Source organism: Pelecanus crispus, chromosome 12 (genome assembly GCF_030463565.1).
Source record: "Pelecanus crispus isolate bPelCri1 chromosome 12, bPelCri1.pri, whole genome shotgun sequence".
Lineage (NCBI taxonomy): Eukaryota > Metazoa > Chordata > Aves > Pelecaniformes > Pelecanidae > Pelecanus > Pelecanus crispus.
The window spans coordinates 4,866,459-4,892,034 of record NC_134654.1 but is presented as its reverse complement, the minus strand read 5'-3'; the positions used below and the strand labels follow the sequence as shown (position 1 = coordinate 4,892,034).

The 25,576-nt window shown below is 40.8% G+C and overlaps 2 protein-coding genes across 3 annotated transcripts; both read left to right on the top strand.

Moving 5' to 3' along the window:
- Nucleotides 1-54: 54 nt before the first annotated feature.
- Nucleotides 55-13,068, top strand: SHPK (sedoheptulokinase). 2 transcript variants are annotated; one of them, XM_075719441.1, is made up of 9 exons: nucleotides 55-523; nucleotides 1,533-1,674; nucleotides 4,480-4,663; nucleotides 5,852-6,004; nucleotides 7,095-7,270; nucleotides 7,387-7,587; nucleotides 8,464-8,837; nucleotides 12,147-12,342; nucleotides 13,026-13,068. In XM_075719441.1, the coding sequence occupies exons 1-8, from the start codon at nucleotides 344-346 to the stop codon at nucleotides 12,147-12,149; spliced, it is 1,413 nt and encodes a 470-aa protein (XP_075575556.1). In that variant the 5' UTR covers nucleotides 55-343; the 3' UTR covers nucleotides 12,150-12,342; nucleotides 13,026-13,068. The 2 variants fall into 2 exon arrangements, with proteins under 2 accessions (XP_075575556.1, XP_009477901.1); XM_009479626.2 differs by lacking the exons at nucleotides 12,147-12,342; nucleotides 13,026-13,068 and having other exon boundaries at nucleotides 8,464-10,428.
- On the top strand, nucleotides 10,960-23,855 carry TRPV1 (transient receptor potential cation channel subfamily V member 1). Its single transcript, XM_009479627.2, has 16 exons — nucleotides 10,960-11,217; nucleotides 14,400-14,715; nucleotides 15,278-15,444; nucleotides 15,753-15,905; nucleotides 16,301-16,441; nucleotides 16,926-17,224; nucleotides 17,854-18,030; nucleotides 18,250-18,414; nucleotides 18,678-18,773; nucleotides 19,392-19,462; nucleotides 20,155-20,320; nucleotides 21,058-21,124; nucleotides 21,546-21,862; nucleotides 22,443-22,570; nucleotides 22,823-22,938; nucleotides 23,510-23,855. The coding sequence occupies exons 1-16, from the start codon at nucleotides 11,133-11,135 to the stop codon at nucleotides 23,674-23,676; spliced, it is 2,631 nt and encodes an 876-aa protein (XP_009477902.2). The 5' UTR covers nucleotides 10,960-11,132; the 3' UTR covers nucleotides 23,677-23,855.
- The last annotated feature ends 1,721 nt before the right edge of the window (nucleotides 23,856-25,576 follow it).

The following is a 25,576-nucleotide window of genomic DNA, read 5'->3' as shown; positions in this document are numbered from 1 at the left end:
AGCTTCGTTTAAAGCTGGGCGGGTCACCGGGGAGGGCTGGGGAAGGGACGGCTCGTCGCGCTCAAGATGAAGGGGTAGTGTCCAGGCACTGCTGAGGGGAGATATCTTCAGCCAGAGGGCAAAGTCCAGGCCGCTTTCCCAGCCCAGTCTGCCCACTCCCTGCATGCTGCTGGGGTGGGAGCCCGCGCTGATTGTGCCCTCGGCACCCTTGGCTCGTGGGGCAGGTGCCCCCTCAGAGGCAGCAAGGAGCAGTGTGGGGCTCAGCATTGTGGGTGCCAGTGCGGCTGCCACATAGAGAGACCTGTGGTGGGGAAGGTGAAAGCAATCCCCTCTACCCGTGGCCATGGCAGGCAGCGAGGCGTCAGGCAGGCCTGCTCCTGCCTGCGTGCTGGGCATAGACCTGGGCACCACGTCGGTCAAGGCGGCCCTTTTGGTAGGGGCAGAGCGAGGGCAGGCCGTGGTGGCAGAGAGCTGCTCCAGGGAGACGCAGGCACACACCAGTAGCCTGGAAGCTGGACCGCAGGTAAGGGGTGGCAGATAGCACTGCTGGCAATTTCAGGATACCGGCCTTGCCTTATAGTGGTTGGGTTGTTTTGCTACATTATGCAGGCTTCAGAGGCTTTCCTGGAGTGGTTTTGTGCCTAGATTGACAGATGGTTGCTGCATGTGTCTGGGTGTTTGAAAGTAGAATTAAAATGCTCTCTGTTTACTCTTCAAGAAAGTCAAGTACAGCTGCTTGATTTAAGAAAGACCCAGGTTTTGAAAAGTTGCATAAGGCAATCTAAAACTCTTCTCCCTTGAGAGAAGACCATCACCTTGTCTTTGACACTGCCAGTCAGGAAACAGCAACCACTTGCCAACTGGAAGGGTATTTTGCACTTTAACGTGAGATGGAATCACAACTGGAAATACCCCGTGGAAATAACCAGGAACACGTACTCCTGTTACGAATATTTACATTCATTGTGATGGTCAGCCTAAGAAAGGATGAATCAGAATCATAAAAAATATGTATCAACATTCCTCTGGCCTAGTATTGTAGTGAGTCCAGAGGTTAATTTCTGAGCAAAGACACCAAACAGGCCAACCCTTCTTTCTGCAGTCATGTTTATGCAGCCAAAAGTATGTATGCGCAGATTAGTTCACATCTACATGTAGACTATATTTGAATACTTTTGCTTATAATCTTCATACTGGTCTTGTCACAAAGTAATCTGAATCTTCAAAAGTGTGAAAGCTGGAGTACAGCTTCTCTTGTGGCACGGTTTGGTCAGTTTGCTGAGTAGATCAGTTTGCTGTGTAGTTCTAGTAATAAGAGTATCCAGTATATTGGGTTTTAGTTTTTGTGGTTTTGTGGAGTTTTTTGCATTCTTTTTTTTTTCCCCCCAATTTAGTAGTGAATGTTATTCTAATACATGCTATTAAACTAAATGAATTCTGTTATTCACTTCTGACTAGAGTAGCCTTGTTTAATAAATACACTGAGTGAATCCTAATGGTTTCATGCTCAGAATAATGCTTCCTGATTACAGGGAATGGAGCAGAATGTCTGGAGAATAATAAGAGCACTGAATGAATGCCTTGCTGCCCTACCTCAGCAGCAGCTTCAAAGAGTCAGTCAGATTGGCATTTCAGGACAAATGCACGGGATTGTATTTTGGAAAAAAGATAAAGGTAATGTTAATTCTTTGGTGTTCCTGTTCAGAGTATTATGATGCAGAAAATCAATTTTTAACACTGAAGTGATCTGTAGGAAACAGTTGCGTGTTCGCTTTGGTCTTCTGTAAAACAGAATTAAGATCTTCTGTGGGAATTTTGCTTTAATTACTGGAATTTCAGCTACTGACTATAGTTGACCGTGTTGTTTAAACACATTAGTTGAAAGATTTAATCTTATGAGATCCCTGCAGAGTCAGCACAATTATTAATATGAAGGAGGAGTAACATATTTGTGGCTTGCTAATTACTTGTCCATCTTATGCTTTCTGCTGCCAGTTGAAAGAACTTCTGAATCATGTGAATGACTTTTGGGGGGGGAGGAGAATGCTATTCACCTCATAAAACACTTAACATTTGCCCAGTATCTCAATACGTTCTAATGATTCTACAGTAGCAGTATTAGCAGTTCTGTGTGTGCCTTGAAAAATAAGCTACGCTTGATCTTTGTGTTAGAATGTGCATAGCAGTAGCTATCCAACAGTGAATGTTGCTATGCTATTTTGAAATGCTGTTTGAAAGTACAGTAGGAAAAAAACCTGAAGTTCAGTAAATGATGTTTTCAGTACTTGCCCCCTCCCCCAATCTCAAGGCATTTTTTTCCTAGCAAGTCATAGACTGTCATGTTGCATTCATCTTGCTGCTTATGCTTCTGTTAGTAGGAGCTAAAAAAGAATTATGGTCATGATTCTGAATACTCAGCTGCTTGTAGAATGAACGGCCAAGACCACAGAAATAAAATCAACCACAGTGAGGTAGTCGCATGAGGCTTGATTGTGCAAATACTCAAATAATCTTTGTGACAGCAAGGATGAGTGAAAAATTCAGGCCTTGGATTGCCAGCCCTGTAAGGTAGAGATGGATTATCTTCTTGGCTAACGTCTTACAAACCTACTGAAGTCTCAGGCTTTCAGAATGTAGTTCCATGTCTTCTTTCTCTTTACCTTATGATGTACACATCTGAACAATTATACAAGTCTTATAATAACAGGAGTTATGCAGATTAAGCAAAGATTTATTGTAAACCACAGAATATATTTCTCAGAAGTGCTGGTCACTGCCTGTCAAAAGTTGTCAGGGTCTTAATTGCTTTAAGAGACACTATGCTATTCATTACTGGCTGTAATTTTATGTTAAATACTGAAATGGTTAGAAAGAAAGAAATCCAAAGGCTGATGGACTGAAGGAGCTGTTGCTTGTTTTCCAGCTGTCCCAAGGGCTGCATAACAAAGCCTCATGGGTTCATGGTAGACATAGATTCTTATGTCATATTGGTTAATATTTTATTTCCTAAAGCCACATGCCACTTTTGTTTCATTTCTATCAAGTGAAAGAGGGTGTTTGGTCTCACTTGTTTTGAGTAGACTTACGTGAATCCATGCACTTTGGGACACAAATTACGTTTTTAATAGCATCCTTTAGGGTTAGATTTATGGTTAATAATATTTCTTAGAATCCATTTAAAACTAGAAAAGCAAACCAATTGGAAATTCAGTTCAAATGGACTTGATAGAAGAGGAAGTTAAGGGAACAAGAAGAAGTATGTGTTGGTCCGCATGTTTCTCGGAGTACTTCCCAGCTTTCATGGTTGCTTTTTACTGTGTAACTTAAAATTCCGGTATCCAGCCCAAGAAAACGTCTTTTAGCCGTATTTGTGCTAGTCAGTTAAGCAGCCGGGTCTCTTCTCTGACCTGTAGGACAAGTGGCACAGCACAGCTTGAAACTCTGCTCTCATCCCCAGCCAAAAACGAAAAAGGTGCCTCAGTTAAAGAGCCAGCTGGAGACAGTGTGGATCCCCACATTGTGGGCAGGCATGTCCTGGGAGAGCAGTAGTTGTCAGAGGCTGAAGCTGTGCCGTGGCATGCGCTAGCAAACATCACGTGCCAGTGCTTGAGCTCAGCCCCTGCTTAGCTTGCTGCTCTGACAGGACCGTGTGCTGCCTTTGCAGGACTGCTTGTGGTGAGCATGTCGGGGCGGGAAGTAGTGCACCGGACCGGAGCAATAGCAGACATTGCTGAGAAGGCTCTGGGCAGCTCTGAGAAGCTGCCGTAATTTAGCTGAGGCCTTCACGTGAAGGAATGTGAAGGTTTCATCAAAGGTGTAGTGTTCTGTGTTCAAAAGGAACGTGCTGGACTGGTAAAACTGAAAACTGAGTTAAACCCTATTCTACATTTGGTGAAGCTTTGTTGCATAGCACAGGGGAGGGATATTCTTTAGTACTTTGCAGTCCACTGCTTAATAAATATCAATCCAAGTTTCCTGTTGCTTTCATCAAAAGGTGATGAAACTACATGCTCTCCATTGTTGGCAGTTCATTAGAAATACAGCATTCTCTAGGTCATGATGTGGCAATCCCAGTTAAGGTTTATATGTGAGAGCTGTCATATCAGCTTGTTACCTCCCATAACAGAACTGTGATATTTTTTTTTTTTTTTTTTTTTTTTTTTGGTGGGTCACCTGTTATTTAAGTTGTATCATTAATATGTCAAGGTCCACGTTGCTTGTTCCTCTAGGCAGTAGGAGTGTTACAGAGAAGGAAGGCCTTGGATACCATTCTCCGTTTTAGCAAAGGATGACTGGCATTATGACGTTATCTAGGGCTGAAAACTATGACTAATTAATTCGATTACAGTCACTACTGTCCCTGTTCCTGCTCTTTCTCCAACATATTTGACAAATTATCCAGAGTGTCCTGAAATGAAGAATGCCAGGCAGACTGCACTGCACGGAATAAGTGGACTTCTTGGATACTGTGCGTTTCAGGTTGCAAGTGGACAGAGTGTGGGACAGGCCCTACCTTTGAGCCGGAGGAGGTCAGTCATCTGATTACTTGGCAAGATGGCCGCTGCAGTCCCACCTTCCTCTCTTCCCTTCCTCTGCCACAGTCACATATCAGCTTGGCTACAGGATTTGGGTGTGCCACAGTCTACTGGTATTTAAAGAAGAGGTACAGCAAGCTGTTTCAGTGGCAGTTTCTCATCTTGAATTTATGTGACAATTAGTATTCCTGTAGCATGTTAATGCCACTACAGGCTGAGGGGCTGCGATTCTCTGTAATCATAATATTAATTAAGTAGTCAAAGAATATTTTAAATGGTAGTATTCAATATAAACTGTATGCAACAGAGCACACAAGAGTCTCTGACCTCATAAAAATACTACAGATCTCTTTAATAAAAAGAAAAGCTTCTGACCATGTAGTAACAGAAGCCTTAAAGTATCATAGAATAATTCTAGTCTGTTCTGCCACTCAGAGGAGCTCTGCTAATGCAGTTTGAACACTGTAATTTTGCCTTGTGCAGATTGTGAAAAGTACAAACATGCCTAAAACAGTAACAGAGTTGCTTTGTGTGGTTGCTGCCAGATGCTAAAACAAACAGTCCCTAAATTAATTTCAGTTCCTTCCTTCCTTAGACACTGACATCCTTATGAGGTGTTACGAATGATCTGCTTTGTTGTGGCATGTTTGCAGAGGACATAATTTTTCACTTATGACTTGGCATTAGCAAGATTTGCTCTTCTGTTTTGTCTGCAGTGTGGTGTGTTTCTCAAAGAGCCAGTGTCTTCCTCAGCAATGAGTCCAGGTTCAATAAATGGGAAAAAATGTATTAGATCTTGGTTTCTTCCAGTGTGTGTTCAGCAAATACATGGAGCACAGCATGATCTTGCTTTGCACCTGTATAACTCATGAGTCCAGCTGCTTTGTTTTGTTCCTGTTTTGTTTCACCATTTGGTACATTTCCATTCATATAATTTGTGGATCCTAGAGCAACTGCAGAAATTTACCTATTTTTCTCAAATGCTCCAGGATCAACAAGGTGACGTTTTTTTGTGCAAATGATTACTACATTCCTGGTAACTTTTGCAGTGGTGTGCTTTTGAACCTAGACAACCCATTCCTTGAAGCTGCTGTCTGTCCATCTTCCATCAGAAGATAAGTATTGCTGCTGTGGTAACAGCTTGGAAAAAAAACGAACCAAACGAACAAAATGCAGGTTGATCACTGAGATGGCTGTTTCATTTTTAGATAGGACTGCACATGTCTGAAGTTTCCTGTAGCACTGGAAGTAATCTTGCTCCCACTGCCTTAAAGCACCCCTCATTGTTTTTGTTTTTACAATGTTTTGTTTCAAAGTCCAGATTTTCTGAAGTCTTATGATGCAGCTGGCACTGTCCATGACTATGTGGTTGCCATGTTGTGTGACCTGAAGAAGCCACTCATGTCCGTCCAGAATGCTGCCAGCTGGGGATATTTTAATTCCAGAAACAAAGGCTGGAATACTGACATGTAAGTGCTACGGTCATTCAGTGGGTTTTGTGCAATGCTTGTGTCCAGCAATGTGAACACCTCTTTGGGCCCTCTGTATGAATCTGCTACAGATAAAAAGTGATTCAATTCAATCGTGATGTAGAGTGTACTGAGGAGCTATTGAGAGTTTGCTCTGGTTTGTGAGGGATATGTTTAAATTATATAAATTCTGGCACAGTATTTTTAGAAATACCTAAGACAGCAGAGCTGAGAGACTCGTCAGTGAGGCCTTGTATACCAAACTGTTCTCTTCCGTTCTGTGGAGGGATGGGATGGACAAGTGCATGCTGCAGCCAAGGTGTTACCTCTGTGATGGTAAAAGACAGTTACTGCTCTCTAGTTCTTTCAGCTGAGCTCCTTCGTAACTACTAAGACTTACTGGTGATAATACCTAAGAGTTATTAGGCTACAGGAAGTCTTACAGGGATTTAGTTTGTTTATTTATTTACTTATTTGTTTTAATGATTTGCTCTTTCAGGGCTGAGTGCTAAGGCCTTATATATTTCAGGGCATAGGTTAGGCCAGGACTCCAAGTTGAAAAAATGTGCTCATGAAAGAGTGACAGAAACTTGCATTTGGTCTACTGAACTTCTACTAATCTGGTGGTGTTGCTGTAGCAATGTATCTTGCAGTTTGATTAAGGAGTTTGTTGGACTTAACTTTGTGATTTGGTTTTGAAGCACTAACTGCATGACAACTGAAGGTTCTTTGACACTTAGAAGTTGCATTGCTTTGCTGGTTTTGTGATTGTCCCTTTACCCTGGAACTGCTTGTCCATATGACATCAGTAGGTTAAACTTGTTGAGCATGTACTGCTGTATAATCTCAGGTAATCAGATTGCATGTAAAGGAAAGCTATTTATTCTTCTAGACTATTCTAGTTTACCCAGCCCATTGAACTGGAATGCTGCCCCTGTCCAAGACAAAGCTTTCTAAATAGGTGAAAGCATCCATAAATCCAGCAGCCACCACTGTGTGGCCAGGCTCATCTTTGACTTCAAAGAGGTCTTTTTAGTCATGCTGCATGTTCCCATACTGCTTTCCTGCAATAATATTGTTCTGATTGCAGATTGAAAAAATCCGGCTTTCCTGTTCACTTGCTTCCAGAGGTGGGAGACCCTGGCAGTATTGCAGGCAGGACAGTCTGCGCATGGCATGGAATACCCAAAGGAACAAAAGTAGGAATTGCTCTGGGAGATTTCCAGTGCTCTGTTTATTCCTGTCTGACTGAGAGGACTGATGCAGGTATCATCATTTTGGTATCTTACTTGGCTTTCTCATTGTCCTCCTTCAGAGTAGCCTAGTAAAACACTGATTACTGATTATTATTTTTTCTTTTTTCTTTTTCTTTTGTGTTCTAGTTCTTAATATCAGTACCTCTGCTCAGCTGACTATCTCAATGCCCCCGGGTTTCCAGCCTCCAGAGACACCAAATCCTTCCTCAGCTGTTACTTATTTTCCCTACTTCAATGGTGACTACTTGGCAGTGGCAGCATCACTTAACGGAGGCAATGTGCTAGCAACATTTGTGGACATGGTGGCACGGTGGACAGAAGAGCTAGGTAAGCTATTTCAAGGATAGTTAAAGCTTAAAATTGAGGTTGATAAGCAAGGTAAAAGGAAGCTCAGGCAAAGGAACAAGCCTAGAGCTGTTTTGTCATGCCATATAAGGAACAAGGATGTAGCTCTTGGGTCATGCTTGCTAGATCTCTGGAATTTCCTGCTGAAGCTTATGAACATGCTGGGACAGTCATGCTTGGACTCCACGTTCACATTGTCTCTAGGTTTTGGGTTTTCTTTTGTTTCAAGAACACAAGAGAATCATTTTTTGCAAGTTGTTTTTCAGAATGAAAGGTCAGCAAATGTGAGGACAGCCTCTAATTTTGTATGACTGCAGTCCAAAAGAGTCCCTTGATTAGATCAGTTGCCTTTTGCTGCATATTTTGCAGCACTCTAATGGATTTTAAGACTCAAACTCAGGTAATATATTCTAAGTGCTTTAAACATGGTCTCTACAGGTTTTTTTTACAATCTCTTGGGTTTTGCAATACAGAAATAAGCTCTGAAATTGCTCTTCCGGTGAGTAATTGAAGTGAACTTTGCATTCACATGCAGTCCAGCCACTGAAGCTGAAGTCTGCCGTTAGTGCCTTTAAAGATGTTGTTTTGTGTAACTTAGCACAGTATAGGCAAAGAGGAATAGCTGTATTATCAGGAAAGGCAGTTTCTGTAATCGGAAAAAGATTTCTAGCATCACAGATACTAGATACAATTGGATGGGAGAACTGTGGTTCATAATCCTGGAAAAACAATTGCCTTTGGGACTGGGAAAAGATATACACTTTTGCTGAACCGGTGGATCAGCATCCGTTTTAAGTCTCCACACGTAAGATACACTAGACACCTTCAGATTAGTAACATGGTATTTCCCATCTGCAGGACTTCAGGTTCAGGAGTCTGCCATCTATACAAAGATAATCAAAGCAGCCTTGGCTCAAAACGACAGCAAACTCTCAGTCCACCCAACCATATTTGGAGAGAGACACATTCCAGAGCAGCTGGCATCAGTGACCAATATTGCTGTCTCTGACCTCTCGCTGGGTCACGTAACCAGAGCTCTGTGCCGTGGCATCGTTGAAAACCTCTGTTCCATGTTACCTGTGCAGCGCCTGATGGAGACGGGAGTGAGGCGGATTCTGGGGAGTGGGAGTGCCCTTGCCAGGAACGAGGTGCTGAGGCAGGAAGTGGAAAGGATTTTTCCATTCCCTGTGGTTTACGGGAAGGATGTCGATGCTGCTGTGGGGGCTGCCATGGTGATGTTCCACAGAAAATAAAGTCATTGTCTGGAATGGCCTGAGATGCAGCTTCTTTTTTTTCCCTGGCTATACAGTGTTTCCTTTCACTTCCTTCACTTTTTGTGGAGTTGTATTCAACACGCCATCTCACTCATTACAGTGGGAAAAAAAAAAGCTTACATTTAATTTCTGCTTCTGGGTGTACGCATTTCATTGCAGTGTCATTCCCATTTGTGAAATGAGAAATAATTACTACATTAAATTTGACTGAGTGACTAGGAAAGATCCATTAACTTTCTGCATAAAATGATACCTCATGCGAGGCTCATTTTCCTGGTAGGAAATATGGTTAGAAGGACCAGGAGAGATGAGCAGCTGTCTGTAACTTAGTCTGATGCTTTCATTAGAGACTTCTTGTCCTTAAGGTGTCTCACAATATACATACATATAGGCAGCAGACCAGCATGTCAACCTTGTTTGGGGAGTTCGGTGGCTCTTGCACAGAATGAATGCCAGTTTTCACATGTTGCATGTTGTCTCTGTAAAAGATGGAATGCAGCCTTGGCTTGAATGTGGACAAAACAATCAAAATAAAACATGGAGGATTATTTCTGTGGCTACCCATGTTGGGTGCAGTGGACTAAGGTCAAAGGCGTGGCTGGGCCAGTACTGTGACTGGAGACGCCTGGAATGCAGGGCTTGTATCCGAGTAGAAAATATAGGGTGGGAGGTAACTATTTTCCTTATTTTAATTATTTCACTTTTTAGTTTTATTTAGTTTGGGTTTTGGGTGGTAGAGCGGATCAGGGCCTCCTGAGAAAGTCAGAATTTGTGATAAACTGGAGGAGCTGGCAAACTTAGAGTTACAAAAGCCCAATTCTCATCTCTTTCAGCTTTGATTTCCCTTTTAAGCCCAAACACAATTAGCATTTTGAGAGATGGTTCACAAAAATAATTTCTTCTTGTAATATAGTGCATAGCTATTTTAGTGTATCTGATCCAAAGGTGTTTCTGATTCTGCCCTTCATGTATTGTGTCAAACGGAGCTTTAATATGGCAGCTGCCAGGCTAGAGTCTAATCTGTTTTTAATGTTAAGTATTGTTCATGTGAATTCCCTTAAAATTTCCAAGCTTTTATCCCCTGTGTTATGCTCTTAAAATTTATTTCTCCCCCTACTCTTAAGGTGAAAACATTTATTATACTTTATCTGTCTAAAACAAGACTGATGTACACCTTTTTTTGCTCAAATGAGACTGGGAAGCAAGTTAAGATAGTTTCATGTTATCTAGATACAATTTAATTACTTAGAAGCATGTATTTCGACTAAAATATGGAAGTGTATTTCTATCTTGCACATTAGCAACATCAGGACTGACTCATTTTTGTAGTGAGAAAGACGGTCTGAGATCTTAATTACAGAGATGGATTAATTTCCATCTCCCTCCACCCTCCCTCCATGTATCTATTCCATGTTGTGTTAAGGGAACTATTGGCATATATAGGAATTACAGAGAAAGTGTAGGCTAGATTAAGGGGTTTGTAAAAAGTCTGAATTTGTTATGTGTTGTTTTCCCTTTTTTGTTATTATAAAATATTTTTGTATCAGCAGATTTGCTTTCATTTTTATTGAGTAACTGGAAAGAACTGATAATACTATTCCAGCATGCTGTTAACCATGGAATCAAGTGGTATTTGTTTCCAGAAGCTGGTAAAATTGTGCCCTGGTTTTAGGTTGCCTTCAGCGAAGGCAAGCGTGTCTCTGACCTGCAGGCCAGCTTTGGATACATCTTTAAGATCTCTAGCGCATCTGCTGATGTGTTTCCATTTGCAGTGATGGAAAGGGCTCTTAATTGGTAAAATCACTCTCAAGCACAGAAGTTGCACAAAGCCTATGCAGCATGTTGGATGCAGCCCCAAGAAAAAGGAATAAATTCCTTCTTACTTATTACTGGCTTATTTTGATAAGCATTCACATCTCCTTATGAGCTTACACCTTTAAACCAGGTCCCTGCTGAGATGGAATATGATACATCCAACAGCTGTTGTAAAAAGCAAAGGAGTGCTGCTGCTAAGAAGGAAATAACATCTTCACAAGAAATACAGGTGAAGGAGACATCAAAACTCAGAAAATAGCAGAAAGCTCCCGAAGTGTGTACAGCAGAGCACAGTAAGACTGAAAGGAGCTGATGCCTGGAAAGGGACAAGAGAGAGAAGGAGCATTTAGCAAAAGGGACCAGCGAGAAGCTAGAGACTGGGTAAGGGCGACCCTCGACTGATCCATATAGTTTTCTTACTGAGTCTCTGCTTTGGAAATGGGGAAGGAGTTGATCATAATGTTGAATGAGATGCTCTGCTCAGCAAAGCCTCAGGAGTACCAGCTAAGGACCTGGCTTATTGGTAATCTATTCTTATGTGTTAATAAACAGGCATTTTATTTCTTTTGAGTACAATGCCATAGGGTGTTTTAAGTAGTATAATTCATTTGCTATTAAATAGGCAAATATATTATTCTTTTATACATATATAGAGAGATGGCAAGGCTAGAAAGAGTTTCCTTTTGCAAAACTTAAAATAGATAATTTTATTGAATAAGTTCATAATCTAACTCGAAACCTCAGAAGCTAGAGGTTTGGAGGTTGCTTCTAGCCTACCAGCTACAGCCTATCAGATCAGCCTGCTGGAAAAGCTGTTACTCTAGACTAGGTTTTGGCAGAAAGATCTTATGTAAACTATGTATTTAACAATATATGACACAGTTCTTCATTTTTAAGGGTGTTAGATCCATCCTGGATTAGATAAGAAATATTTTTTTTTCCCTAATGACATTAATATTTAAAAGCTGACTGTTACTTTTATATATATATTATTTAAATAAAATGTAGTAGGAACATGGAATGATAGAATGGCCTTTGGACTTTCTGTCATTGGTTCTCCATCAACTCCGTTCAGAATCACCTTATCTTTAAAATACTTGGTGGGGCTTTACAGCAGCCAGCCCAGAAAGACATCCAGAAAGTTGACGCATCTCAGAGAAGAGCTGTGCCATATTTTACAAAGTTTTGTAAATTGAAATGAAACTGTGACCCACAGAAACAATTGTTGTCTGGTGGTTTGGGGTTTTTTGCAAGCTTGAGTGTATTTACGAAGAGGAAATCTGGAGAAGAGTGTCCATTACTAAATGCAATTAAAGGGGAGGGAAAAACAACAGCAACTTAGTGCAATTCTTGTAAAGAGCTTTGCTAAACTCCTGGGAATAGAGGCCGCTGATGCTTCTGGTTCCAGAATTGTTCTTAATGATCTTATTACTCTATTATCTGTTCTTCTAGTGAACTTCCTTTGATTCTAAAAATCATCAGACACATAGAACACTTTTGCAGACAAATGAAGTAGAGAACCAAAGTCTGAGGTCTTTCCAGTCCAGGCACCTTGGAGGAGGAATATCCGGCACCAAATTCCTATAGATCAGAGGGTGTTTACTGAGACTGGACTGTTTTGCAGAAGACAGGAGATTTTGCAATATTTGTAAGTTCTGCATGTATATTTGAATAGCATGGTTGGTTGTTATTTGTAATCTCTCTTTAGTATTTATTATAAGTTGTGATGTGGTTAGACATTCTATCAGAAATATTTCCTTATCTCATTTATTGTATCAAACTTCAATGTACGTAGGATTCAAAGAGTTCAAGTAGGTCATGCATTTTTTAGGATAGATAGTTTTTTTTTTTAAAGAATCCTTCCACAGAATTTTGAAGGCTATTTCCCTTGAAAATTCATACTCGTGAGGAAATGCGGCTTTGTCTTCGTTATCAAAGATATTACCGACAGGGTTTAGAAGTGAAATCACATATAATGACTAAAACAGGTTTGAGCAAATTGCCAGGGAGACAGGATTGAGTCTGTTCTGTGGATTTTAATTTTGCACCTATTCTGTGGAAAATAAGTGATTCCATTTTCCATAGCCATCTCTCTGATGGTTTTGTCTCAATCCACATTAATTTAAATAAGACAGAAAATTGAAATTATACATGGCTGTATTCCCAGTGTACTTTTTTCCATTTTTTATAAAACTGTTTTTATAACTTTTTCACTGAAATAATTGTTCTTCAGTATTTTTAGTATCATATTCCAAATTGAAATATTTTTCAATATATATTTTTTTATTTATAGGACAGTTAAGTTAATAAGATACTATGTTATTCTTTCAGAGTGATTCTAAGGACACGAAGAACTTGAAGGGTGAGCTCAGAGGACATAGTGAGTTAAACTGCAGTCATTAGTATTTCACCTATACTATGCTGTTTTGCTTCCAGTAACGGTAAATGTGCAAGTTTGCCAATTGGTATTTTCTTTACATGTATGTTGTACACAATGATAACAAATGCAAATGCCTGACGAAAGTTTCTTTTTTATCTTACTTGCACAGGAAAATGTAAGTGACCCTCAATGTAAATATTAACTAGTTCCATAGAACTGAAAATTTAGCTTTAATGTACAATGTAGGTTTGCAAACAACCCCTCTGAATATTTTTGTGAAGAGAAACAACCTTGAAGCGTGTTTATGATGTTGTTTTCACATTGAATGTACAGAGAAGATTACTGACCACTGTAATTTGGTTTATAATTGAAGGCTTTTTAAAGATCTTGTAACACTCCTGTGTTCAAAGCTGTAAGATTTCCAAGCAATGTAGGATTTCAGAGTATGTTTCTAAGGCTGTTCAGCTCTCTAAAAGCCAGCTGTGCAACAGTTCAAATATGGTGCATTCCTGTCTCCACTGCTGGAGTTCCAGAATATTTTGCATTCAGTGGCATGAAGAACAGCATTTGTCTGATTTGATAAGAAAGAAAGAAAAAAAAAAAAGCCTGTTCTACTTTCAGTGTAATATATTTGTTAACTTGTGTCAAATTCTTTGTGGTTGCAAATCAGACAAGATCAGACCTGTGGTCTTACAGACATCTCTTATCTGTGGTAACCTTTCCCTTTCTGTTTCTCTGTTTCCGTGTCTCATGTTTGAGGTGACACTAATCTCCCAAGAATCACATGCCCCAATTTTCATTTACCACTGCCATAACTCTGGTAAAGCCATTAAGTGATAATTTTCCTATATGCAGGAAGCCCTCTGTGCTCAGCATCATTGAGATACGGTTATGGCACAAGCAGGCTTTTTTCACAGGCCTGATATAATCCTGAGGATATATTGTGGCACAAAACAGTTAGAAAGTAGAGAAGAAAAGCAGGAATTGTTCAGGCTTTAACAATGATTGGAGGAGGATGAGGCACTACTTTTAAGCAGAAATGGTCAGCTCTGCAGTGAGGTGGCTGGCAAGCTCTGGGACGCTCTGGCTTGCTTTCTCCATTCTGAAATGGGTAAGGGCAGTGGGAACAGTAACAAACAGCATGGAGGTAATGACCTACTAAACTGTTCCAACTCCGGGCATAGCGAATATGTGTCCATCTGTCTCACTGCTGAGATGACAGCAACCAATCCATTCCCTGCTGTTTCTGGAGAGTAGTCCTAGGCAAAAGGGGACTTACGGCCCTGTGAAGTGCTGACTTGAGGTGTTTGTGTCATTCCTTACAGACTGCTTGCTCATCATGTCTTCCATTCTTGGGAAGATGAAGAAATTTGGCAGTTCTGACATGGAGGAATCTGAAGTGACAGATGAACACACGGATGGGGAGGACTCCATGCTGGAAACGCCTGACAGCTTCCAGGGTACACTCAGCAGCAAGGTGCAGCCACTCAAAAGCAACATCTTTGCAAGACGTGGGCGGTTTGTGATGGGGGATAGCGATAAGGACATGGCTCCCATGGACTCCTTTTACCAGATGGATCACCTGATGGCAGCTTCTGTCATCAAATTTCATGCCAATTTCGAGAGGGGGAAACTTCACAAGTAAGTTTGCCTTGTAAGATTTGGTTGTAATGAACAGCTTGACAGCTGCAGACTGTGTTTCTTAGAGCAGCATTTACTCTCTCCACATGAGCATGCCCATTTTTTTCAGTTTCACTGTTTTCTATGCCAAAATAAGGAGTGTTGCATCTGAAAGTGACAATAGCTGTTGTCTCTTGGCGTCTCTGAAAATTCAGACCGTGGATATTTTGCCCAAAAATTAGCAGTAGACCATAATTCACTTATCTTGAGACTGTTCAGTCCATGGACACCACTCAGAATGAGAACATGGGATTGCCTGGCTCCCAGGCCTGCAGTTAGATGGCCGTACTTCAATGCCTCTTAAGCCTTGCTCTCAACTTTTTGGCAACAGATACAACAGATACATAATTTTATAAGGACAGTTGCTTGCAGACTTCGTTGATCTTGTAGACTTTGCAGATCCATCTATACTAATCTGTAGTGCTTACTATTTCACACAAGCAAATGAAAAATAGTATTCTGGTAGTTTATAAAAAGTCTGCTAAATATCTGACTTTAAGTAACTGAAATTTACCCTTATTAGGCTCCTATCTACAGATTCCATCACAGGCTGCTCAGAAAAAGCTTTCAAATTTTATGACCGCAGAAGGATCTTTGATGCTGTAGCCCAGGGCAACACAAAGGACCTGGATGATCTGCTACTCTATCTTAATAGAACCTTGAAGCATCTCACAGATGATGAGTTCAAAGGTACTCTTTAGTGTCACTTACTTCAAGTTGCCCTCTTCTTCTTCCAGTAGTGGTCCTGAGATGAAAACAAAAAAACATAATTGTGTTAAGTGTCTGCAGGAGGTCCTCTAATAGCCGGTACTTCCCTATTGATTGGGCAACCCATTGATTGTAAGGTTGCGGGAGAATTCAGAAAAGTTGACATTTTCTGTGAAAGCCTGCATGAGTTTTCTTGTCTTTTCAAAAGAACCTCATTAATTCCTGCATGCCTGGGAGTAGATGGTAAGTTTGTAATCACTTCTATATAGCTGCAATTTTTTGTGTTATAGAGCCAGAAACTGGGAAAACCTGCTTACTGAAAGCCATGCTGAATCTACACGATGGGAAAAATGATACCATTCCCTTGCTGCTGGATATTGCAAGGAAAACAGGAACTCTGAAAGAGTTTGTTAATGCGGAGTATACTGACAACTACTACAAGGGTAAGAGAAATGGCTGCTACAGTGAATACTCTTGGTACTAAGACTGAAGAGAGGGTTAGGCAGGGCTCTCAAACAGTATTCTGCATGAGGCCTTATGCCTGATGATGCAGCACCCCAAAGTTCCAGTGTGTGATTAACAATCAGTGCATTTGTGCTAGGGCAGTGTTTTGTTAGGTGCAATGTTCTGCTATTTTTGATATACAGTGGTTTAATAGCAAGCTCAGGGGACTTGCGTTTACTGTCTGTGCCATCTTTTTTTGTTCAATTCTAGAGCTTTTTAGTCTGCAAAGCTCTCAGTTCCACCATCTTACATGGGACTGAATGAATCATGGTGCCTGAAAGCTCTCAGTCTGTATTACATGTTGAAAATTTCTGTCTGATGAGTTTCTCTATAGGCCAGACTGCACTTCACATCGCCATTGAGAGAAGGAACATGTACCTGGTGAAGCTCTTGGTCCAGAACGGAGCAGATGTTCATGCAAGAGCCTGTGGGGAGTTCTTCAGGAAAATCAAAGGGAAACCTGGCTTTTATTTTGGTAGGGGTGAGCACAGTATGGGCTTTATTGATTGAGTTATCCTAGCATTATCCAAAGTGCAAGCTGTTAAATAATCCTGTTTATGTGGGACTGGAGGCTCAGAAGTACCAGATGGGCTGCTCCGCCGTTTAGTCCAAATATTTACTCCCAAAGGCTGAGATTATAAACACAGTTGGTAGTTGATGTTGTTCAGTGTGAACTTGGTGTCTGCATCCCTTTGTTTTCTGGGCACTGTATCCTTTGAAAGGTTATAATGTTCTGCTAGCTCTTCTTTCAGTGCTTTTTTTAAGCAGCCATGTTTATGCGATGCAGTTAAACCAAAGCAAATGTGATTCTAACAGCTATCACAAGAATTGGTGCTATATCAGACAGAGAAATACACCTTCTTCGGATGGTGAAAGATGAAAACAACATGATCTTCTTTCTGTTTATGCACCTGTAGTAATGGGCTTTCTGACCAGTCATTCCCATTGCTTGCCCATAGGGGAGCTGCCTTTGTCCCTGGCTGCCTGCACCAACCAGCTCTGCATTGTGAAATTCCTCCTTGAGAACCCCTACCAGGGAGCCAACATCGCCGCTGAGGACTCCATGGGCAATATGGTTCTGCACACACTGGTGGAGATTGCAGATAATACTAAGGATAATACCAAGTTTGTTACCAAGATGTACAATAACATATTGATCCTTGGTGCCAAAATTAATCCAATCCTGAAGCTAGAAGAACTCACAAACAAGAAAGGGCTGACTCCATTAACTCTGGCAGCCAAAACAGGGAAGATAGGGGTAGGTGAGCAAATGCGTTTGACTGTCCCATTACTATATCAAGTTATACCATATAAAACATGCAAAACATTTATGCAGGGCAGATTTTATCACTGCTTATTGTTGGGGCCTTTTAGTTAAGAGGAACTGATGCTGCAGTTTAACATGCCAAACTGCACAGTCCTTAAAGGCTACCAAGTGTGTGTGTGTCTGTGCCCAGCTGGCACTATTCATATACCACTGGTATGCAAGGCAGCCCAAGTGGAGACAGAAAGTGGGTCTCTGCTATCATCTGAACCACTAGAGACCTTGTACTTTTGACTGGCTGATATAACTCATCTTCTGGCAGTCCCCATTCAAAATGACTGTATGTATGCTCAGAGATATGTAACGTACAACTCTGCTTTTCTCTTGCAGTTTTGAAACACATAATGGCAAGTTGTAAGTGGTGTTTGTATTTCTCATCTCCCAGCATCCAGTGAGAAAATTAATTGTGTTTACTTCAGACTTTGATCTCTGCTGTGCTCCAGTGGTTTGGCTTCAGCACAGTTAAACTAGGGGGAAATTAGCCATCCTGTCTTGTGGAGATACTGAGGAACTAGAAGTCCATTAGCACTGAAATGTTGGTTGTATTGTTCTTTTGCAATTAGATTTTCGCTTACATCCTCAGACGAGAGATCAAAGATCCTGAGTGCAGACACTTGTCTAGGAAGTTCACTGAATGGGCTTATGGACCTGTCCACTCATCTCTTTATGACCTGTCCTGTATAGACACATGCGAGAAAAATTCAGTGCTTGAGATTATTGCCTACAGTAGTGAAACGCCAGTGAGTATGCACCTCCTTGGCATTTTATTCACATGTTGGGGAAGAGCTCCGTGTTCCACACAGTGCATATTTTGCCTCATTTCTATGAAATGGCAATCTCCTCTCCTGAGTTTAAGGGTACTAGAGGGAACATTTACTGAAGATGAATATAATTTGCTGTTTTCAAAGCAGTACTGGTCCCATCAGGATTCTCCTCTTTCTCTTTCTCCTTCTGCTCAGAACCGTCATGAAATGCTGTTGGTGGAACCCCTTAACAGGCTGCTGCAAGACAAGTGGGACCGGTTTGTCAAACACTTATTTTACTTCAACTTCTTTGTCTATACCATGCATATCATCATCCTCACCACAGCTGCTTACTACAGACCTGTGGAGAAGAACGAAAAGGTATGTTACTCCTGTCATATATCAGGGAAACCACCCAGTGCATGATATCCCAGATCTGCCTCCCATTTGAATGTGTGCTCCTAATATCAGAATTTTCCTCTTTCCTGAAGGCAGGAGGACAATTTTGACCCTGCTTACTTCCCAGTCTTGCCCTCTTGCTGCAACACATTCAGAAACTTAACCTGTTCTCCCAGAAATGTAGTTGCTTTCAGCTGCTGTCAAGGCCAGGTCTTCCCTATCTCCTATCTTCCTGTCTTACGCAGCCTCCCTTCACGTTTGGTCACAGCGCTGGGGAATATTTTCGAGTGACTGGAGAGATCCTGAGTGTCCTGGGAGGTCTCTATTTTTTTTTCAGAGGGGTAAGATAATTGAAACTTTTCCTTTTGCTGTTTGGATAGGTGTAGGAGAGAACCAAACATGACTTTCCTGTTCGTTAGCATTGGCTGCTAAGATAATCCATGTTTTAGTCAAGAACTGCAAATCTTTTTTCTTGGCCTGATTAGGAGTTCTCAGGTTACTAATGAGTCTGCAGGCTAAGATACAGTTTTATCTATTGTATAAAAAAAAAAGGCTATCCTTAGAAGTCAGTAAGCATCTTGGCAATTAGCCTTGTCAAAGCTTAAGAATGGAGTATCACAAATAGCCAGGCCTCTATTAAAGGTTACCTGTCTTAGCTTGAAGTTCCCCCACTTCCTCTTGGCAGCTGATGGAGAGTGTACAGTGAATCACAGGTCCTCAAACCAGTGACTGGATAGGTTGTTGTCATCAAAAGAGACACCAGATGTAAGAGAAATCAAGTGTTACTGGAAGAGTCCTCCCTAGATCTTGTGCCACTGTTGGTTTTGAGCTTTTCTTATGAGATGCTTTGTAGGTACCAGCTCCCTGGTATAGGTATCAGTGCTTAGTTGATGCATTCACATGGGTTACTTAATCCCTCCTTGGATGCAAATCTGGTCTTCATTCTCATTTTTTTTCAGATACAGTATTTTGTGCAGAGGCGCCCATCGTTCAAGACGCTGATAGTTGACAGCTACAGTGAGGTTCTTTTGTAAGCTTCAATATCTTTGATTGCATTTCAGCATGAAATGGATGAGTGTGTGAGATCTGTAGCTTTGGCTGAAGCCACTTGTAATAGGTAGATGCTTTGCTATAATTTCCTGGGTCCTTACAAAATACTTGTCAGTGGGTGTTACAGCACTTGAACACGTGGATCTGGATCAGTAACCTCCTTTGGAGGTAAAGCAAATTAAGTGTCTAGAAGTTCAGTAACTGTGTCATGCAGCAGAGTTAGGAATAGATTTCCAAGTTGGACTTGCAATCGAGTGTACGCATTGGATGTTCGGAAATCCTCCCATTCCTAAAGGGAGCTTCACCTCTCAGTAGTTTGGGCCCTTTCTTTTCCCAGCTGGAGTGCAGCTAAGCAGGGCAATTTCATGGGTCTGTGGAAAGAGAGGGGAGTGCTGAAGAAATTAGTGTTTCCAAGGACTTTTCTTCCCTCCAGTCACAAGGAAGAGCAGGGATGAGACTGCAGAAGTTTGTATGTGGGGAAACTGAGGAGTTTGCAAGAGGAACTGTAGGATTTGAGAAGGGAAAGAATGAAGGGAAGAGAGGAAGTGTCTGCCAAGGCTCCTTTGTGTTTTGGAGAACCCCTCATTCTGCTGTATACCTCATGGGGTTTCTCTGTTCCCACCACCTGTGGCCAGCTCAGCACTCTGCATTCAGACCATGCTTGTCTTTCAGCTTTGTTCACTCCTTGCTCCTCCTGAGCTCTGTGGTGCTGTACTTCTGTGGCCAGGAACTGTACGTGGCTTCCATGGTCTTCTCCTTGGCGCTGGGCTGGGCTAACATGCTGTACTACACCCGTGGCTTCCAGCAGATGGGCATTTACTCTGTCATGATTGCCAAGGTCAGTCCAGTGAATGGGTGACAAGGGCAGCAGAGTGCTCAGATCAGGACACTGCTGCCAACAACCCCAGTTCCAGGAGAGAAGTAGCCTTATCTACCTTCATGATGCCACTGGGAAATCTCATATCACTCTACTATACTTGGCCATTATTTTCTGAGTGAAGTGATACAATTTAAGTTAGGTAGAAAAACCTCCTGCTCCTCATCCATACATTTTATAGCAGTCTTGATATTATTATTACCTGCCATGCTTCAAAATAACTAGAGTTGGTTAGGCACGGATGAAAGTAGATTGAGAACAGTGCAGACTGGTCTGGTGTGAAATGGCACAGCTTTCTACCAGCTGGAAATTTCTTTAGGTATAGTTTAAATGTTACCAAGCAGAGCAATTAGCTATGAGGCAGTAGCTAGCTAATAAACCTCTGTATATGATATAGACAGCTAGCCCAAGAGGGGAAGAGAGATGCAACTGTCTTAATGCGGTTTATACTCACAAAGATGAAACTATTTGGCATGCATATGTCTTGCATATGTGTGTAAACTGTTGCATGAATAACAGAGAAAAATGTTTTCTGTATTAAAGTTTGTTACCTCAGCAGGATAAACACCAGTTTAATGCATGAACAGCCAGTTCACAGCAAATGCCTTCTTGAGCTGAAGCAGTATTTTCTACCAGGTTTTGTTGCAGTTTATATTCAAGTTTTAGCAATACAAAAATACTCTGTTTCCCTGTTACAGATGATCCTTAGAGATTTATGTCGCTTCATGTTTGTCTATCTAGTATTCCTCTTGGGATTTTCTACAGGTAATGTCATACTTGGAGTTACTTTTTGTTATCTTAAAGAATCTCAGAAAATTTTATTTTGCAAGTGGCTTAGACTTTTGTTTCCAACTAAAAACTAACAAATTAACCTAATTACAAAAAAAATCTTTTCACAATAACAATTATATATAGTAATTTCTTACAGCTTTTCATCCCTGGGTCTCAAACTGCTTTGCAAAGCTGAATGGAAAAAGAGTCATCCTGTTCTATATAGATAAAACTGAGACAACACCTTCTGAGAGGGTGTCAGTTATGTGGAATATTTTATAGAGCAATTTCACTGGGGACAATGCACCATGAAGATAACATGTCTTACCTTTATGCTCATTTTCATTGCTTGCGATGGAATTACAATCTCAAATTGTACTTTCATCCTGCGTATGTGATTCTTCTTTTGCAACAGCTGTGGTGACTTTAATTGAAGATGACAATGAGGGGCAAGATACAAATAGCTCTGAATATGCCCGATGCTGCCAAATGAAACGAGGCCGCACATCCTACAATAGTCTGTATTATACCTGCTTGGAGCTTTTCAAGTTCACTATTGGGATGGGGGACCTGGAGTTCACAGAGAACTACAGGTTCAAGTCTGTGTTTGTCATCCTTTTGGTTCTCTATGTCATCCTTACATACATCCTCCTGCTCAACATGCTTATTGCACTGATGGGGGAAACTGTGAGCAAAATTGCACAGGAGAGCAAGAGCATCTGGAAACTCCAGGTACATTGGTTCTGTGAGGCTGCTATCCAAGAAAGAGGGTGTGGGGATTCATAAGAAATTTCAGAGAGAATCTTTAGGAATTGACATGTTTCTAAATAAAGAGGTCACCGCTTCTTTCTGATTCCCCTGAACAGTTCCTAAAACAGTTCCTTTTCCATGCATATTTGATGTTTTGCCTGAGCAGATGTTCCCAGTGTTCCACAGATGTTCAGAATTTAAGAAAAAAAGTACTTTTGTAATTAGACAGAATTATTTGGGCTTTTGATGATGGAATATCCTGATCAGACTATGAAGACAGGGATCATGCAAGGGGAAAAACAATCTTTACCAGAATCTCAAAGGCACATCAGTTTTTATTTGAGGTAAGAAAGGGAACTTCACAGTTCTAATCACAGGGCAGTAATTCAGCATTTTTAATGACATATTAACAGAGGGTGATGTTTCAGAGGTGGTTACAATGCCTGCTCTAAGATGGTGACAGTGATAAAAGCTCAAGTTTTTTAAAATAAAGGTAGAATTCAGGATTCATCTGACTTTGAAACAGCAGCCTCTCAGTGGTCTGCTTTCTTTTACCTGGTAGAGAGCCATCACAATCTTGGATATTGAAAACAGCTACTTGAACTGTGTGAGGCGCTCGTTCCGGTCTGGGAAGCAAGTCTTGGTGGGGGTCACACCTGACGGCCAAGATGATTACAGATGGTGCTTTAGGTAACCTGTTTGTATGTCAAATGAACAATCTTTTATAGACAATAACATTAAGGTATCTGCTAATGGGAAGCAGAACTTTCCCCCGGGAGCACTCCTCTGAAAAGTAGTGCACTAATACTGTCTGCAGTAGTCAGTTTAATCTGTTTTCTGGGTCAGATCTGAGGCTTGAGAGGTGGCAGTATCTGATGTAAACTCATCCTGGAGTTGTTTGGTGATCCTTAGAACAGATATTTTTTGTGTTTCTCTCCCCAGGGTTGATGAAGTGAACTGGTCCACGTGGAATACTAATCTGGGCATAATCAATGAAGACCCGGGGTGCTCTGGGGATCTTAAACGAAATCCGAGTTACTCTATTAAGCCTGGCAGAGGTGAGGGCTTCAGGGAACTAAATCCTAGTATGGGCTACACACTGGTGATAGAAACAGCATTGATTAATTGTTAGAGGGCAGTAAGTTTATGCACTTAATGATAATGGCAGTAGTTAAGTTAACGGCATTTTCAGTCAGCACAAAATGTGAAGGATTAAGTGGGCTCATTATTCACATAGCAGTTTTACTCTCTGGAATAGAAGCCCCATAGATTCATCATTCTGACTGTAGATTTTACAAGGCAGATAATGTGTGTAAAGCCTGAGGAGATGGGATAGTGTATGATGGCAGCCAAGTAGCCACGAAGCTACTTTGGAGGCCCCAAACTCTATAGTTTGGGAGCTCAGCATCCAACACAGAAGTATTTAACTGTATGATCAGTCTCTGCTGTACTTGCCAGCAGAAATATGGAAAACTCATAGAACAGTATGGGGAATAAAACCACAAAGCCCTTCCTTCCTGCTTCTTTCTTCTTCTTTCATCAGTTTCCTATTTAAACCACTTGTATATTTTCTCCTGTTTCTGTGGAGGGGAAAAAATTAACCTAACTAAAAAGGAATTTCCTTTTTAGTTTCAGGGAAAAACTGGAAAACATTGGTTCCGCTTTTAAGGGATGGAAGCAGGAGAGAAGAGACTCAAAAACTACCAGAAGAAGTGAAATTAAAACCTGTTTTGGAACCTTATTATGAGCCAGAAGATTCTGAGATGTTGAAGGAGTCACTTCCAAAGTCAGTCTAATCTTATTTTATTTTTAAGAAGGAGGTTAATTCTAGTTGCCTGTGTTGGTCCTCTCAAGCAGGGCAATTAGAGCACTTCATTCATAAGAACAGGGATTTATGGAAAAAGGTCAGAGGACTTAGGAAATTACTGTGTGCAAGGATTTATTAAGTATGCTAAATAAACTACTTGTTGTTTAAGCTCATGTCTTCATGGTTATTTTTAATATAAATCTGTAAAAAACTCTCTATACTACTTGGTTTATATTTATTTGGCTACATATTTGCATCTAGGCTGTCTCATGAAGTGTTAGAAACAGTTCCTATAGTTGTTTTTGTTTTGTTTTATAAATAAATACATTGAGAATTTCTCACACTTCAGAGCTGTCTGTAAGGTAGCTAGCCCTCTTTTAGTGCAGATTTTTTCCAGTCTTCATCCATTTCTTTTACTCTGAAATAGCTCTCATGCGTTTCTGAGATCTGAGCTGACATTTGCATTGTTAGCTAACGGGAGCTTCACTAAGTTTTGCAGGTTGGTGCAAGTGGCCAGTGATGGTGGATATTCTGTTGATAATATGAAAATAACAAAAACACCTGTAGAAAAGTTGTTATCACTTGACACCCTGAACGTAGTGGATTTACCTTCTGTCTGCTTTTAGACTCTCTTTCTTTTAAAAATTATTTTTGTGAGCAGCTACAGGCCCTGTTTTTATGGCTTTGCAGCCTCAAAAGCTAACCAAACTATTATGAAACTGGAGAAGGACTCATAAAAGAGCAGTAAAAATCACCAAGAGCCCAGAGATATGTTCCTATGAGGAGGATTTCTTGGAAAGGAGATAAATAAATGTGAAAGAATACAAAGAAATGTGGAAGAATACAAAATAATGAATGACCTAGAGAAGTTGTTATTCTTTTCTCATAGCACAAGAACAAACATATTCTGTGAAATTTTAAAGGTTGAATAGTCAAAATCAATGAAATAAATGTTTCTCTTACACTGAGTAAACTCCAGAATTCACAGTTATTGTTATTGAGGCTAAAGGCTTAACAAGATCCTAAATTTGACATTTATTTAGATAACAGATGAACTTTGCACAAAGTAAGAGATAGTGGTTATAGAGAATATATGTTTCAAAGGTCAGGTGTATAATAATGTATAATAATAATAATCTTGAAATCAGAAAGTTTTTGTTCTTGACTTTGACAGCAACAACAGGAGGAAAGAAATCTGGTGCTGCAAATCCATCTGGCTGGATTTACAAAGAGAATCAGGAAAAATATCTGAGAGAGAAAATAGGCAGATGTTCCTAAACTACAGATGGGAGTCCTGGAAAGAGAGGAAAGAATAGGAGGAACTTTGGCATCCTCTAGAAAAGGGGCTGGACAGAAAGGGTAAGAGAATTTCTCTTATAGACAGCTGGCCCAATATTTCAAGTGCTGGACCTGTGCAGCTCTCTTGGGCAAGAAAAGGTAAATTGTTTTACCTTCTTGCCTTGTTATGTATCACTAAAGCACTTAGACTTAACAGTCTTTAACGCATAAATACAGCGTGCGTATACAGGTATCCTTAAGCCAGCAAGGTTTTTAACCATGGGTTTCAGTTCTAGCATGCGCACTGTTCTGTGGTTGCATTTGAAGTACAGTTGTGCTAAAGCGCTTCTGTGAAACTAGGCCAGAGTGCGCAGCCTTTGCCAGGGAAAGCCTGTCATGCTTGGCCTGTGACGCATCCAAAGACTGTGGTCAGAGAACATTTGTATGAGTCATTGAAGTCAAAAAGTGGTACGCTGGAGGGGTCAGTTGCAAATTATTAGGAAAATTGGAAATCAAAGACATAGAAAATTGAGCCAACCTTTGAAAGATAATTTTCACCAATACCTATAATTTCTCTGCATTTAGTAAGATACCGAAACATTCACTACTCT

Bases quoted from the DNA above. Each gene is read 5' to 3' on its own strand.
- SHPK (XM_009479626.2), top strand. From the start codon at position 344: ATGGCAGGCAGCGAGGCGTCAGGCAGGCCTGCTCCTGCCTGCGTGCTG. The intron at 1,675-4,479 runs GTAATGTTAATT...TGTGCGTTTCAG, and splicing joins ATTTTGGAAAAAAGATAAAG to GTTGCAAGTGGACAGAGTGT. The intron at 4,664-5,851 runs GTACAGCAAGCT...TTTGTTTCAAAG, and splicing joins TACTGGTATTTAAAGAAGAG to TCCAGATTTTCTGAAGTCTT.
- TRPV1 (XM_009479627.2), top strand. From the start codon at position 11,133: ATGGGGAAGGAGTTGATCATAATGTTGAATGAGATGCTCTGCTCAGCA. The intron at 15,906-16,300 runs GTAAGAGAAATG...GTTTCTCTATAG, and splicing joins TACTGACAACTACTACAAGG to GCCAGACTGCACTTCACATC. The intron at 18,774-19,391 runs GTAAGATAATTG...ATTTTTTTTCAG, and splicing joins TCTATTTTTTTTTCAGAGGG to ATACAGTATTTTGTGCAGAG.